Here is a 17,257-nt window from a genome sequence, read left to right as displayed (position 1 = left end):
CATCTCCATGACCCTGGGAATAATTTCATCTCTCTGAGTCTGTTTCCTCACCTGTAATAATGTCATCCTACCTTAGTAATATCTACTGTAAGGCTATTAAGAGGATGAAATTATATGAAAAGAAATACATGAAGGTAATTTATAAGCTAAAAAGCCCTCTACAAAAGTTAATGATTCATTATTGGGTCACAGAGAAGATGGGCCAATGAAGGAAGAGGGTAGGTAGGTATCAGCTCTAGGGGAAAAAACACAAAAACAGGCAGATGAAGGGCATGATCTGGCCTCTGATTTAATATTATCGAGGGTCATCGATGCCCTGGATAAGGACTTGAAATTCAAGGTCCCAAGAGTGGGACCAGGTGAGAAACTGTAACTCTCCTGGCTGTGGCAGGACTTCAGAGCTGAGGGGTGGATTAGAGGTGGGAGCAGAGTGGAGATCCAGGTTGCCTGGACTGAATCCTGGGCCTTCTGCCAGCCGGCTCATTGACCTTGAGCAAATTATTTCACCTCTTGGTGCGTCAGTTCCCTCATTTGTGAAATGAGGATAGTATTAATGCCCGCCTCTGGTGGCTATTCTGAGGATGACATATTAAAAGGAACATAAAACCTAAAGTGTTTAGAAAAGTGGCTGGCACACAGAATGCTCTCAGCAAAGGTTAATTATTACTCAGACAACTTAGTATTGGCATAGACATGTAGTGAGTGAAAGGCTCAGCTCTTTGAAGGTCCCGGGGCAGTGAAGGAGGGTTACTGGGAATGTGACTCTTTCCTGCTTTGCAGAAGCAGTGGCCAAGTACCAGTTCTTCTGCCAATGAGGAACCTCACAGAGTTCTACTCCACAGCAGCTGGAGGACAGTTCTAGTCTAGTCCAGTCCAGTCAGGGACAGCCCCAAGTGGATGCCCTGAGCTGCACACACTGACACACCTCTCCTGGCAGCACTGACAGGCCCAATTAGTGGCACATGAGCTTCCCAACTCATCAGACACTCGAGGTTAATGGGGACTCAAGCTCATTTAATCCATCTTCCATCTGTGGCACCCAATTCACAGATGAATTACAGTTCAGGGCTAGAAGTCCATACAATTACTACTTTCGACCCTAAAGCCACCTCTCTAGGTATATTTTCCCTTTTTTCACCTATGTCTCTCAGAGATAGTTGAACTGACTTATTTTGACATAAACATGCAAATCAGAGTAGCTCTGTATTGTCACAAATGTTAGTCTGGTGAAAAGGTGGCCCTGATGCACATGACAACTATGTATGCATGGGCAACTGGGTGGTACGCCCAGAGTACCAGGCCCTCTGCCCTTTGGTGGACAAGACCCACCAATCCATTCACTGTATTTGAGATTTCATTTTGGCAAGTGTGGGAAGTTTATTTTAAAATGTGGTGCCTAAGGTTGAATGATGGCAATTCTCCTTACTATTTACCAACTGACACTATGTGTGTGATTTCATTAAGAGCTGCCAGTGAGAGGAAATCAGGCTATATTATGTGCTGTGAAAACCATGACTGACAAGCAGGTGTTAAAACATCCAAATGTGAAATCAGCATCGCACCCAAAGGCAAACAGAACTATCATGCAAGAAGACACCCAAACGAAACCTGGAATTCAATACAACTCTATGAAATTGCCCCAAGCACATCTCTCTTGCTACCCCTTCTCCCTCTTTTCCTTTCTCGCTCCCACACTCCCAGAGTAATTCCCCTCACCTTCAATATTTCTCTAGTGGATTTAAGCTGATAAATAATTATAGCAAACAGAAATTTAAAAACAGCAATAAAAACAACAGGAAACCCTCATCTATGTAAATCAGAGGAAATCCCAGTTCTCTCTATGCATTGATTTTATTTATGTAGGACAAAAAGGCCTCTCAAGGACCATTTTCAAATGTACATGTTAAAATTTTGAAATTCCTCAGAACGTACATATGACATTTTAACAAGTCATGTGCTTTTTAAAAATAAGACCTATTCTTTCCAGCATTTTTTTTTCCCGTTCACTTATGGTTTTCCAAACAGGAAATCTATTCTTTTATCTTATCCTTTTGGGAGATTCTTACAAGATGCTGTAAATGCACACTGCTAACAATAGGAGTGATGAATATGGTTGAGATTTAAACTGTCATAATCACACTTCAAAGGTTAACTATTCAGTACAATAAATCCAAGCTCATGCCCCTTCTGACATTATTGCTTCATCTGACAAGCAGCTTAAGCCAGTAATATAGCTCTGAAGATCCACTTAGAATGGAAGGTCCTCAGAGCCCCAGCTGAACCGAGTCTTGAGACTGTTTACTGGAAGAACAAATCATCCCTCAGAGATCTGAAAGGATATTAAGTGCCTTGATTGTTGGATGTTGGTTTAAGACGGACGTATATCAAATCTGGACTAAATTCAATGGGCAAGAACCATCATCCTTTGGGCACAGATGCTACTGCTGCGAAGAAGTTATAAAATGAAGTTTATATAAAATGGTGTAAGCTCAACATTAAAGCTCTGCCACACCTCGAGAAGACTTGTCATTGTCACATACCAGCCTTTTCCCATCGCTGTAACATTAAAATTTCTAAGCCTCCTGGAACGCTGGACACTAGGATCCATAACGTGCCAAGCAATGCCCTGCACATGCAGACCCCAGGTGCTGCCAGCCTCAGCCGGAATGCAACCCATTTTCCACTTGAAATCATATTCTTTTTCTACTGAAAAGCTGACCTCAACTGATTTAATTTGGAATAAGCAGGGTGGAGTGTACTTTGTTTTGTTTTGCTTTGTATTTTACCTTCAGTACTGGGCTTTCTCATTTCTTCCACTCTGATCAGTTTCTTTCTCACTCTGCGAGTGGAGTTGACCAGCTTGTGTAACCTCTTAAACTTCACCGACTCCTCGGTCTCATCATCCGATTGTTCTCTTGACTGGCAAAGAAACAAAGGAAAAGTTAATCGGATAATTGTCCTGGAGCTTTGCTCTGGCAGCTGGGTGCAGCCCGGCCTCACCGCCAGTCTGAAGCTCGGCAGTCGTGCAGCTGAATGCCGGGGCGCCAACCGATTGGCCCTACGGGCTCATGAAGCCCCACAGAGCACCCCAGGACCTAATGCGGTGGAGAACCAGGTCCCGGGCACCACCACACACCCCAGGGCCCTGGACCAGTGTGGGACGCATTTGTCTCAATTACTTCCCAGGCCTCTTCTAGGAGAACTGCGACAGGACTCTCTCGGCAAGGCTGGCCCTGTCATTCCAGTCCCACTGCTGTGGTTTGGGCCCGGCTCTCATCTGTCTGGCCGATCAGGACTACTTAACGCGGTCATCAGCTACTTCTCCAAACCCAAGTTCTCTTGACTTGTTCCAGTCCTCCTCCAAAATCAAAAACAGCAGGCCAGGAAAAGGGAAGAGAAGCAAAAAGCCGCCTGCCGTCCCATTCGTTCGGAGGGCCTGCCACATCTCAGCCATGCCTTTCGCCTCTCCCAGCTCCTTCCCAGAGCTCACAAGGCGAGCATGAGGACAGACCCTGCATTCCTCCACGAGGGACAAGGGAAAAAGCTGACCTTTTCAGCCATACAGTACAGTGCATATTCTCCAGCATCCCATTTTATTTTGCAGTGATTCAAGTATGCTCAACCCAGCTGTTTTCCCTCAAGTATCAAACATTACAGAGAGAAAAAAAAATTCTCTCTGCAGCAGTGACCCTAGTGAAAACAATCCTTTCCTTGTGAACAAAATGAGGGTTTCGGTTCCAAGTCAGCCCTAACATTCAATATGCAGCTTCCTCTGTTTTATCTGTTTAAAATGTGAAAAAGCAAAAGAAATCCCCAACTAAAGGGGCGTGCTGCAGGGGCCGGGTGCTCAGGCATTCCTGGGAGCAGAGATGGGCCGAAGTGCGCAGCCTCCACACACCCTAGGCAGCCTGGGAGCGACCCCAGTGGATCCCGCACATCCTGGCAACAACCTTCTCTCCATTTCCTCAAACCTCGGTCACAGAAATAGTAAGGGCAGAAATGCCTCAGATAAACAACAAAAAGCAAAACAAAAACCACATCTCTGAACAAAGGGCCTTAAATATGAAGCCATTTCCTGGCAAGAAATGCTTTCCATAATCAACAAATAGGTACACAAGAATTAGCAGAGAACAGCTATTCAAGAGTAAAGACAGTAGAGACTGTAGAAATTACTTAAGCAGAAAAATGATGCAGCATGTTGTGAGTTCACAAATATTTCTGTAGCACTGTGGCACTATGTAAGGGATAAATTCAACCCGTTTCCTGGCCTCTGTCCTCAGCCTGGAGCTCCTAGCATAGGGTCATTGTACTTTCCCTCTGCAGGACTATAAGCAAACCATTCACCCACTGAGGAATAATTATTATAACCCATAAATGGCAAGTCATCAGGACAGGGGGATTTCTCAGGCTTCCCTTCTGTGAACTGTATTCAATTTCTCCAAAATTCCTAGATAAGATGTTGCATATCCATTTCAGAATTAAAGTGAACTACTACTTACTGGATAATGAAGAACAGAAATGGAACACCCAGGTAATGGGGGAAGGAGGATACACTGCCTGCTGGCAATGCGGCTTAGTTTGGTCTAAAACTTACAATGTAAACACTTAAAATGAAATAGGAAGGATAACTTTTGCGACATAAGGGCATTGTCTGGTTGAATTTCATTTTTACTTGGTTGAATTGTTAATGTGTGATGAAATGGTCAGAGTGGTCAACCAGAGGAATGAGAACTGCGTTAACCCTCATTCTGGATAATCAGCACCTGAACAAAACTATAGTGCATGGAGTTATACACAAACATTTAAAGGATCCTGCCCTCTTGACGTGTCTCAAAAAATAATAGGACAACCAGCGTTATAGTAAGACAAACCTAGAGCATGTTTATAACTCTCACATTAAAACATTCTTAAGTCATAAATAAATATATAAAAAATTCTGAAGTCGAGTGAAAAATGATACAAACACAGGTTGTTTACAATCAAGATACAAGAGGCTATGTTACAGAATGAAAATCAACAATGTGTGTATATATAGGCCTTGTACCTAGCTTGGGGGTTGCTGCTGCTGGGGTGGGTGCCGTGTGTGCCTTCACATTCCACAAAGACAAATCATATGTAGGAAATATGCTATCAGAGGGAACTTTTGCAGGAGAAATGAAATTGTTAAACCAGGACAACAGAATTAAAGGCAGAGATTCCCCTCCCCAAGTCCTACCTTCCTCTGCCCTGATCCACCGTGGTGAAAAATAACATAGTCCAGGTACTTAATTGCTTTCACATGTTCCATCTATTTTTGAGAAACAGGAGCTCTTTAGAACTTTGAACTAATGTTATTTTTACTTTTCTTTTAAAAAAAAAAGATTTTGGGGGTGTTTGCCACTGGCAAATCACAAATCACAGTAACCAGTAACTTTTTTTTATTATCATGATTTGGACACTAAACAAGGTAGATGCGGCACAATTTATACGAAGAAAAGTGTAAAAGATAAAACCAAAATCAATCAAGATATATATTTATATCTATGTACTTTTAAAAAAAAGTAGAAAATCTTCTCTTGAATCAGCCTGGAGTTGAAGTCATTGTATGATAGAAGTCACTGGAGTTAAGTGCAGCTCAAAGATTCTTTTTATTGATAGAGAGGTGTTGACTTCTCATTTCCTCCTGAGTCCAGAAGAAAAGGAGTTGTGAAATATTTGCCTTTAAGAAATTCTCTCTGGCTGTTTTAACATAAAGACCCTGTATAAGGAGTGCATTTCTTTTAAACTGGGGACTAAAGCTTAAATTCCTCATTTCATGTTTCTTTTAAATTAGCACACACTACTTCCCAAATACTGAAAATGTCATGTCTCTTTATTCAGAAATTACATCCCCAAAGATGAGGGTGTGAGAATTTAAAAATAACTATTTAATTAAGAAGTGTGTGAGGACACACACATTTAATAGTTATCTTCACACCTGGATGAACTCTAGTAGAAGATGAAGGGAATCTGCATTAACATAAAAAATGAATGGTGGATTCCAAGAAATAGAATCCTAAAATTAAAGAGAACTACTAGAAAACAGGTTTGAAATAAACTTAAGTGCAAAAATAACAGCGTATGTTTATGCACGTTGTAACATGACACAGGATCTCCTCCTCTCCCTGTCCTGCCCCAGGTCAGAGGACTAAAGTAAACTTTAGTTTGACCATCATCTAAGGGAGAAGGTGAAAACTCAATCATCAGTATAAAACTCACCATCTCTGAACTTTAGTAGAAAAAGGCAATTAATGTATTCCACCAAAGGATGTGGAAAAGTGGATTTACATTATTGTAAATAGAAACATTTGATTTCCAGCCTCTCTATTGCAGATTTTTCCACCAGAAAGCCCATATGGCTCAACTTTTAATTACTTTGGCTAATGCTATATGTAGTAATTCTGTGGTGAATGCTTAAGTGTTTCATTTCTGGTTTCCATGGCAACATTACATCAGATTGCAGACAGCTGGCTCCACCGTTTTAAACCATAACAAATTGACCAAGCCAAGGCACAAAACTATAGCTGCTTTAAAGAGATAGTACACCATTTGCCTGCCAGGGTGCTGAATGAGGACTATGGGGCCCACTTGGCAGGCGAAGGAGGGTGGAGCCTCCTTCTTTCTCAGCTTCTTTTGGAACATGTGTGTCCTTGACACATCTGCAATGTTCTAATAGGAAAGACACGGAGCCAGCGTGGAGAACTTTTCATAACACAGTTACATTAAGGATGATCAGAAAAAAAGGAACACAATTAATAGCATCTGTATGATAGAAGAGTTTGTGTGCCGGAGCAAACGAAAAGCATCCCCTCACTCTCAAGCCTGTCACTGCAGGTTGGTCAATGGACCCCGTTAAAAAAAATAAAAGTTCCTGCAACTATGGTGCACTCTAACAAATGCTTTCCAAAAGCCACATGGCACTGTCGTGCAGGCACAGGGGCACTGTCCCATGATAAAAGTTAAACTGAACTTTGCAAAAAGCAACCAGAATCCTTTCGGGGACTGCTCAAGACCACGCTGAGCACAGGGTTACATACGACTGTGCCTTTTGTAGAAATGCACTCCGCATGCGTGCTTCCCCTGCTCCAAACACCCGGCACACTGTCCCAATTAACAGCCAGACTAAGTCAATTTATCTTCCCTGGAGTCACACACATAACACCGTAAGATATTTAAACATTTCTGAATGTATCCTGAAACTGGAAATGTATTTGCTTATGAAATTCACACAACGGTTTCTGGTTAACTGGGTGCATAATCCGACCTAGACGCTCCCACTTCCTCAGTCCGCACTGTCAGTGGCATCACCCCGAAGGGAAGGAACCGGACCGCTCGTAGGTTTCTGGAAAGTTACATCGTGCCAGGGGGTCTGCAGTCCGGCCGCACACATACCCTCCGTCTCCTGAGAATCCCCTTACTCTCAGAATAATGTTCCCTGTTCTCCCCCCCAAGCTGCGTCTTCTTACTGGCGGGCGTGCTAGGAAAGAGTGCTCAGGGTTCCGCAGAGCCGGGGTGGGGGGAGAGGAGGAAAGAAGGATGCATCGCGCAGAGTTTGAACAGAGAAGGGAAAGCCACCACAGCTAGGAGCGATCAAAAAGCTCTGCCTGGAAGTGACCGAAAGCACATTCTCCCTTTCACGCAGGACGCCTCCGGGGGACTTACCGGCTTCGGCATTTAGCAGGCCTGAGGGGCGATGCTGAGCACGGCTGGCACCCCCGCCCCCTCCCCACGCCGGGAGCCTCTTCGCTCTGGGTCCGTCAAGTCTGTAATCGCAAAGTGAGGTGGAGGCACTCCTCAAACATGTTCCTTTGCAGTTACATGATCAGACAGGCTCCACCAGCACAGCTGAGTATCCGACGGAGGAAAAAGTGAAGACACTGGATTCAATTAGCTGCTTTCTGCTTGCTGACTGATCCCCCAGTTACTCGCTAACTGCATAACTTGTAAGAAAGGCATAAGTCATCGGCTCTAAGCAAATCTCCTATTCACCACCAGGAAAAAAGGGAGTGTTGTACGTGGCAAACAATCCCTGTTTTCACTGACGAAGGCTCCCTGACCTCCCGCTGGCCTCCAGTTCCTTAATTACTGTCTATGGAATTCCAGAGAAAGAAAAAAAAAAAGAACGCGGGAATCTGAGCAAATCCGGGACGAGGATAAACCCTTACAAGTGCCTTAACTTAAAAAAAGATCTCTCTCACAGATATTCTCGCAAACACTCCCCGGAGGGAGTAGGCTCGATTGAAAATAGACACCTTCCGATGGCTATTTTTGACACTACTGAATTAAAACTTATGATTTTGGTTTTCTCCTGGAGTTGTCACTTTCTGTCTCTCTCCCTACTCCTTTTCTTCTATTTTAACGAGTAAATGTAGGTTATTTCCCGTCCAGTGATGCTTCTAAAACGGTCATACCGAATTGTCTCAGTAACCACCTCAGGGCAGCGGAGTGCTCTTGTGTTCTAGAAATGTGTGCACGGGGACTGTGTCACAAGATGATCATTTAATTTTCTCAGGGGTGCCTGGGGAGCCAGAGGCACATGCTCTTAAACAGAACGTCATCGGAACAAGACAGGACTGAAAAGCCCTTATGAAGCCTCCACGACGTGGGTTGCAAGTCCACAAGGGTCTGCTCCACCTCCCCCCTACTGTCTAGGTCCGCCAGTCTGCTCCCCCACACCTCTGCTTTCTCCCTTCCCCGCTGCCTTCTGAGGGCCCACGTGTGCCAGAAACAGTGGCAGGTGCTTTTCTGACATTATACTTTCAACACCCATATTTATTGAATGCTCCTACTTTGCAGGCACTGTGCTAAGTGTTTACACATTGGACCTAATTTCACAGACCATAAATGGCAGAGGGAACGTGAAACTTTATGGTTTTGCTCCTGTGCCCCCAACCTGCGCTTGAGCTTTCTTCACCCAGGACTGCCAACCACAGTGCGTGCAACGTTATGCTTCGAGTTCCCTAAAACTGTCAGAAGTCTCTGGTTGAATTTCCTGGTTACTTAGTGCAAACTAAGAAACTGTATTATGCCCCAATGGGAGTGGGATAAAGGGAAGAGGAAACCCAAAAGGCTCTGGAGCTCAACAACCTGGGTTTAATTTCCAAGTCCTCCAGCAAATCACTTCAGTTCTGTGGGTCGTAGTATTCCTCCTTGCAAATTTCATCTACTAACACTTATCTTCAAGCGTTGTTTTAAAAACTGTCTGTCCCATCAACAAGTGGAGCTCAGTGAGTGCTGATTACATCTGTAATCTATTACTGATTAGAATTTAAACAAGACCCATTTTAACTCTTAGAAACTGCTGTTTTAGGTGCTGTGTAAACAGCAAAGGCAAAGAAAACATGTGAAAGCTAATGATATGGCCAACATCTGAGGCTGGGTCTGAATAGGTTATTTTTTAAAGATTTTATTTATTTATTTGACAGAGAGAGAGAGACAGAGACAGAGAGAGAGAGAGAGAGCGTGCACAAGCAGGGGGAGCAGCAGAGGGAGAGGGAGAAGCCGACTCTTTAGGGAGCCCGACATGGGGCTCGATCTCAGGACCCAGGGATTATGACCCAAGCCAAAGGCAGATGCTTAACCCACTGAGCCACTTAGGTGCCTGAACAGGTTGTTTGGATGTAGAGAAGATTCTGAGCAGGATTAGGAGCCAAAACTCTGGGATCTGGCAGAGGTAGGCTCAGGTCCCCCTGTGAACAGTGTGTGTCGTCTTAGGCATGTTTCTTAAAATTTCTCTCATTTGTAAAATAGGCAGTGATAAGCCTCTGAAAATTCCTGAGAAGGTAAAAAGAGACCCTGAATGTGAGGCCTAGGGCCTGGAAGGTAGTGGAGCCTGTGTCGCTGAGAGCTGCCTGGGAAGTCTGGCACTGACTGCACCCAGTTCTGTGAGGAGGTTGGGGGAAAGACACATCCCTGCTTACCCTCCTGGTGGCCCACTCATCCTGTGAACCCCGTTAGCTGTCACTGCCACAATTCTTGGAGGCTGACTCAGGTCTTTATGAGGGTCCTCACTGTTGGCTACTACACGGATATCTACCACAGCTCATCCTTTAGAAGACAGGAAGGTCCACGGGTCAGGGGCCACGTCGCTCCCCCTCCTTGTACTCCTGGTGCCCAGCGCAGGCACCACCCACATCAGTGTGCAACAAAGAAGTTTGGACTCTCCAGCCCCATCGTTCTCAGCCCCTGCTGTGGTATCTGAATATTTGAAGGACTGGGCTGGGTCAGGCTACCCTGGGAAGCTTCTTGCTGGAAACTGAGGAATGCACTTCATGAAGGAAGGGCATCGCTGATCTTGTTCATTGGGTAGTGGACTTGAACTTACTTAGCACCCAGGAAATGGGCAAATTTGCTGCAGAAAGATTTGAGCATTTGATGCCACTATAAGGAATTGTTCGGTAGGTCTTCAGAGCAAAGCCCAAAGGCCTTATTGTGGAGTACAGGACTTTGTAAGGTTATTAGAGTCCTGCCCTGATGTCCGTTTTCTGTGTCTATGCAGATACTGTGTGGAAAGGCCCCTCATAGCATATGGTTCTCATCCGTTGACTACCTCAGAGCACCTCAAATACTCTCTCCTGTGCCTGCAAACCTTTGCACCAGTGGATTCCTTTTTAAAGAATATCTCTGCCCACCCCATCTACTTTTCTAGCTCCTACCAATCCTTCAATATTTACGTATCACCTTCCTTGGAAAACCCTTCCTCCACATCTTCCACAGAATTCAGCCCAGAATATGGTAATCACTGTATGACCCAGTCCTTCTCGTCTAAATGACTTCATGAAAGATAATGGGCACTGTCCTATTCATTTATTTACGATTACATGTAATATATTTTTAATTAGAAAATGTGGGAAATGCAGATACAGAAGGAGAAACAGAAATCACCCATACCTCCCACATTCAGAAAAGCTAAGTCATATTTTGGTTTCTATCCTCCTACTTCTCTCTCTCTCTCTCTCTCTCACACACACACACGCACGCACGCATATGCATGTACCCGCCACACACTATATACCCTTTGGTTTCTTTTTCTTTTTCTTTTTCTTTTTTTCTTTTTTTTAAGATTTTATGTATTTATTCATGAGAGGCAGAGACATAGAGGGAAAGGCAGGCTCCCTGTGGAGAGCCCGATGCAGGGCTTGATCCCAGGACCCCAGAATCACCACCTGAGCCAAAGGTTAGACGCCCAACCACTGAACCACCCAGGTGTCCCCACCCTTAGGTTTCTTCTGTTTTGTGTTGTCTTTTACAAAAAAGGATGACTTTGTGATCTTTAGCTGTACCACCTCCCATAGCCACTATCCGGGTCCTCAGAGTCTCCCTCACATGAACACACAGTATGAGGAGAAACAAAGTGTCTACTTAGAGCTGTTACCCTCTCTGAGCCACAGAGCCACCTCTAAAAGGTATCTCTTAGAGAAACCTTGGAGCTCTCAATGGATACTGTCCAAACTGTTTAAAAATCTGCTTTATCAAGTGATACGTTTTGAACATTTTCTCATGTCAACAAATGTCCAACAGATAAAAATACAATCTTTTCATGATTCATTCATATTCACAGAAGTAAACCACAATTTTCTTAATGCCCTCAAATCATTAAACATTGGTGTGTTTCCAATTTTTCGATATCATAAACAATACTCTAATGAACAGTTTGTCATAAAATTTCTAACACATCTAACAACATTTTTCTTTTTAGAAAAAAATGATTAGATTGTGGGATTTATGGGTGAAAAATGGGCATAGCTTTAAGACCTCTGATATATATTAACAATTTCCTCAGAAGAAACACTGTACACTATTATTTTAAAATCTCACAAGTAGTATAAAAAGAGTGTCTAGGGACACCTGGGTGGCTCAGTCAGTTAAATGCCCAACTCTTGATTTCAGCTCAGGTCATGACCTCAGGGTTATGAGATCAAGTCCTGCGTCTGGCTCCACACTCAGCAGAGTCTGCCTGAGATTCTCTTCCTTTCCCTCTGCCCTGCCCTGTACTCGTGTGTGCACTCACATAAATAAATAAATAAATAAATAAATAAATAAATAAATAAATAAATAAATAAATAAAATCTTAAAAAAACAAAAACAAAAACAAAAAAGAGTGCCTACTTCCTCACACAGTCGCCAACACTGAGCATTACAATACTCTCTTACACTGAGACGACTAAAATGGGATCTGTTTGTGATAAATATTTCCTGGTGGACATCAATGGATGGATGCACTGATTCAAGGTATAAGGAAGAGCAAGGAACTGAAATGGGAGTGAGCCAACTTTACCTGGGCCTGCAAAGGTTATCATCTAGAAGTCTGAGGGCAGAGAGAGACCCCAGAAAGGTTCAGAGATATGATTAGCATAAGTAGCTGTGATAAATGTGTAAGAGGAAAAAAAGAGGCACAGGCATTCAGAAGTGGGAGAACTCAAAGTTTGGCTAGGGGAACTGCCACATGGTTCACTGAGGAGTGGGGCACCTGCCGTGAGTTTGGGGGTATTTCTGTGTCCTTCCCAGATTCCAGAAGATCAGTGATTAGATGGCCCTGTGGCTCACTTCTCTCTCCCCCTGACCTTAGATGCCTGCCTTTTTGGACAGGCAAAGAAAGATGGGCTGCTGCTGCCCTGCTAAACAGCATGTGACACCAATCAACAGCAGCTTTCCGGCCTCCTCTTTTCCAAGCTTGATTTCATAATCTCTCCAACATGCCTGATCATCCTCCACTGGTCCAAGAAGTGATGCATTCAAGGTCACTCCCTACCTTGGGGGCAGCACATTGGCTCCGGCTGGGTATGTTCAAGATCAGTGCTGATGACTACTTGTCATCGGTGTCCGGCCATGGTAGAGGCCTTCCGGTCACAGCCATCAGTTTAATGGGTTTTCTTTGTGTTTACCAAAAAAATTAGTCTCACTCTCTAAAGAAGTCAGAACTGCATTTTGAAGTGTTTATGAGTTGTCAGAGTAACTATAGACAATATGAAACACATTGTAGCTTTTTTTTTTTCTTTATTTCACAAAGGCATCAGGGAAGGACTCATCTGTTTAGTAAGAAATATTTTGCTCATTAGCTGGTGACATCATTGCCCTCTGAAATTAGGAGATTTTTGTCAGCATATGGACAAAAAAGAGAAGATTCCATTCTTTTCCCAGAGGTGCAGTATAACACTGAAATAATCTCTCTGGCAGTTTCAAAATTAACTAGTTGTCGCCAGAGTTGAAGAAAGAAGAGGAAGAGGAGAATATAATTATATGATACTTTTATCTGTAGAAAGTATGTGAGACTTTGAGGTAATATTACTATCCCTCAGGGGTGAAGGCTTGTCAGCACTTAATTCATTTAAGAAACTGTTTAAAGAACTAACTATAAAACCAAAGGAACAGCAAATGGCTGCTACATTCCACAATAAAGTCTATTCTTTTTCTTAAACTCCTGAACTCTACATTATTTTAAACCACCCCCAAATAAAGTTGCTAATTTCCTCATAGGAGAAGAAAGAAAACAAGACTCTAGGAGTAATACAGCCGAGTTTGGGGAGACTGGGGTGACGGGTAAACCCACTCATCCCAATTCTTCCAGTTGCCATGGAGCAGAGAAAATGCCTTTCCTTCTCAAAGGGGCTGATGGGGATGAGAAAGATAAGTGGAGGAAAGAGAACTGTGTTCTCCCTTTACTCTGTAAATGTTTGGAAGATTTTTCTGCCTGAGATTATGTCATCCTGCCTATGTGCCAGAGAACCCCACTGTTCACATAAATTAGCTGAGTTAAGGTAACAAAGACATGGTGGGAAGCAGTCAAGAGTTCTTCAAGTCTCTCTGTTAGGAGTTGGGTAGTGTTGGGGCACCTGGGTGGCTCAGTCAGTTAAGCGTCTGCCTTTGGCTTAGGTCATGATGTCAGGGTCCTGGGATCCAGCTTGCTTCTCCCTCAGCCTCTGCTATTCCCCCTGCTTGTGTTCTCTCCAACCTCTGTCAAATAAATAAATAAAATCTTAAAAACAAAAAGAGTTGGGTAGTGTTACCCAAAGCAAAGCTATGGTGCCAAGCACACTGATGAAGACTAAAGCAAAACACCAAACCCACTCATTCTCAAGTGCACTCAGTTCTCACATAGCCTGTGCCATGGAAAAAGGATGATTCAGAACAGAACTGCCAAGTAGGGCAATTACATATGCGATTGAGGCTCTAGTTTCTGGACCTGATAGAAGTTTTCATCCCCAAAGCGGTAAGTCTCCTAAGGGATTGGGTGGTGTTTGCAAAGTCACATTACTTTTATGGCATCTGAAATGGACTGATTCATGGATCAAGCACGATGACTTCTTGGACAGGGCTGCCAAACAACCTTGTCTAGGCACATGATGATGAAAAAATACAGAAAACTCATAGAACCTACATGGCAACGAAGGAAAGGTACAGACATCTGGTTCTTTCCTCCAACCAAAACTTAAGCCACAGTCAGTACAATTCTCTCTTAAACCTGGATGCAAATGGGCTAATACCACCTCCTAGAGTCATGATCTCTCACCTTAACATAATTATCCTTATGTCTGTAGAACAAATAATAAGCAAATTTATTTTGATTAAATTGCTTCAATAAGCAAGTTTACCTCCAGGGCAGCCTGGGTGGCTCAGCTGGTTAAACGGCTACCTTTGGCTCAGGTCTTTATCCCAGGGTCCTGGGATAGAGCCAGGTGCTTCTCCCTACCCCTCTGCTTCTCCCCTCTGCTCGTGCTCTGTCTCTATCTCTCAAATAAATAAATAAAATCTTTAAAAAGGAAAGAAAGAAAGCAAATTTACTTCCAAATTGAAGAAATCTAGGCTGAATCCTTAGAAAAGAATCATTCAGGGCTATGTTGTTTGTGGTCCTCTCCTTGGCTATCAAGTCATGATGACTTGAAAACCAGACCACAGAATATCCTTCCCACAACAATGAACAAAATAAGCAATAGCTTCCAAAAAACAGAATTACTAAAAACTAGCAAAAATATTCCACCAAGGGCACCCAGACAAGGAAATGCATATAATCTAATATAGTGAGTTTTAAAACTTCATGGTTGAGGGAGGAAACTAATTTCTGAAGACCAAGGGAAAAGGCCTCACTTTTCTAAAAGCGGTATCAGTGGGAATCTTGAGAATTATTCCATAGAATTTCAAATCTTGAAGGAAATAAACTGTGGTCTTCCTTTTTTTTTTTTTTTTTTTTGTTTGTTTGCTTGTTTGTTTGACCTAGGAACAATGGAAATTGCTTCAGGAGAATAATGAGTGAAAGAATGGAAAGTCAGTAAGGCTGATCCTGAGTGAAATAAAGCCTCTTAGAAATTCACCAGAATTGGAGAAATTAATTAAAAGCAGACTGACACCATACCCATCCATCCACACCAAGTTCCAGGAACCATGGTGCAGCACATTTAATACAATATTAAGAGAGAGGAGCAGAGCCCAGGTATCCTAGTAAAGATCACATTCCCTCTCATGGGGTATCCCCAGTTCTCTGGTCATTACATCAGGCTATAGCAACAACAAACATGAACGGACAAAATAAAGCTCTCAACTGTAGCTTGAAAGAAAGGAAACAATCTCTGTCAGACAGCATGCTGAACAGGTCAAAAACCAATCCTCATTATGGCAGCATGAATAGAAAATCTGACCTGAACTACCCAGGCATGATCAAGTGAAAAGAAATATATGACAACTATTCAAACAAATGTATGGCAGGCAAGGGGGAAAAAACAGAGAAAGGCATGGAAAAACACAAAGATCCTATTTTTTGATCCCATGTCCCCATCAAATGAAAATACAACTCAAAGAGCAGAAGAAATTCCTAACAGTTGCTTCACTCTATAAAATAATTTAATAAGAACATGAATTCAATTAACTACGACTTCAAAGACAAGATGAAAAACATTAACGATATTAATTTAAAAACTGCAGTCATAAGGAAAGAGAGGACTCAAATGATCTATTACAGAACCAATTTGTAAGTAAGAATGAAGAACCAGGATATATACTCTAGCAGTCAAAATACTGATACAGAGAAGAGCTGTATTATTTAAATCCATTTCCCTATATGGTCCAAGTTTTAAGATTTACCTGGTTGTTTTACCTAAGTGCCTTGGTGCTATCTCTGCCCGACATATATTTCTCTTTCTTCTCCTGGTGAACTCTTACTCAGTTTCAGCCACCTGCTCTGGGAAGGCTTCCCAAACTCTCCTCACTGGGACTTGATGGATTCTGTGTGTATGCTTAACACACTAGGTAGAAACATTCCAACTAAATCCTCAACCATGCAATCCACTCGTCTCTTATTAAATACAAACCCCTGTGTATAGAGACTAGCATGTAGTAGGTACTCAGTAATGCTTGCACTACAAATGAGTAAAAGAATGCTCTAGATGGCATTCTTTCACCGACACTCTGGGTCAAAAGTACAGGGCAAGAAATCCTTTTAGGAACTAATTGCGCAATGCTATTAGCATTATACCAGTAATAGTACAACAATAAGGGGATGATAGAGGGTGTGGTACGTACGGTACATAGAGGGAGATGAATGGTACGAGAATAAAGGGTATTTCTACAGACATTATTCTGTTAAAAAAATTTGAATTAGAATTTGGTTGTATTGGGTGCCTAGGTGGCTCAGTTGGTTAAGGGTCCTGGGATTGAGTCACACATCCGGCTTCCTGCTCCACGGGGAGTCTGTCTCTCCCTCTCCTACTCTCTTGTTTGTGCTCTCTCTTTCTCTGTCAAATAAATAAATAGGGATCCCTGGGTGGCGCAGCGGTTTAGCGCCTGCCTTTGGCCCAGGGCGCGATCCTGGAGACCCAGGATCGAATCCCACGTCAGGCTCCCGGTGCATGGAGCCTGCTTCTCCCTCTGCCTATGTCTCTGTCTCTCTCTCTCTCTGTATCTATCATAAACAAATAAAAATTAAAATAAATAAATAAATAAATAAATAAATAAATAAAATCTTAAAACGGAATTTGGTTGTATTAAAATATTGCTTTCCAAATGAGTGTCATTCATTGTCTGATGACTGACTATAGTGCTAAGAGTTTTTTTTAAAGATTTATTTATTCATTTTACAGAGAGAGCAGGGGGAGGGGCAGAGGGAGACAGAGAATCCTCAAGCAGACTCCCCACTGAATATGGAGCCTGATATGGGACTCAATCCTGGGATTCCAAGATCATGATCTCAGCCAAAATCAAGAGTTGGACACTTAACCAAATGAGCCACCCAGGTGTCCCAGGAGTTTTT

General features: G+C 42.9%; 1 protein-coding gene across 7 annotated transcripts in view; it reads right to left on the bottom strand.

The window, feature by feature from the left end:
- The window catches only part of SASH1 (SAM and SH3 domain containing 1), a 314,852-nt gene that overhangs the window by 37,525 nt on the left and 260,070 nt on the right, over positions 1–17,257 (bottom strand). For 6 of the 7 annotated variants that reach the window (XM_077896440.1, XM_077896438.1, XM_077896434.1 and 3 more), the window contains one exon: positions 2,787–2,919. In XM_077896440.1, coding sequence (XP_077752566.1) covers positions 2,787–2,919 — 133 coding nt within the window. Of the gene's footprint in view, positions 1–2,786; positions 2,920–7,680; positions 8,041–17,257 lie in introns of those variants that run through there. The other variant, XM_077896444.1, reaches the window with a different exon arrangement.

Source organism: Canis aureus, chromosome 1, assembly GCF_053574225.1.
Source record: "Canis aureus isolate CA01 chromosome 1, VMU_Caureus_v.1.0, whole genome shotgun sequence".
Classification (NCBI taxonomy): Eukaryota; Metazoa; Chordata; class Mammalia; order Carnivora; family Canidae; genus Canis; species Canis aureus.
The sequence above is the reverse complement of the archived record's forward strand: the minus strand, read 5'-3'. Positions and strand labels throughout refer to the sequence as shown.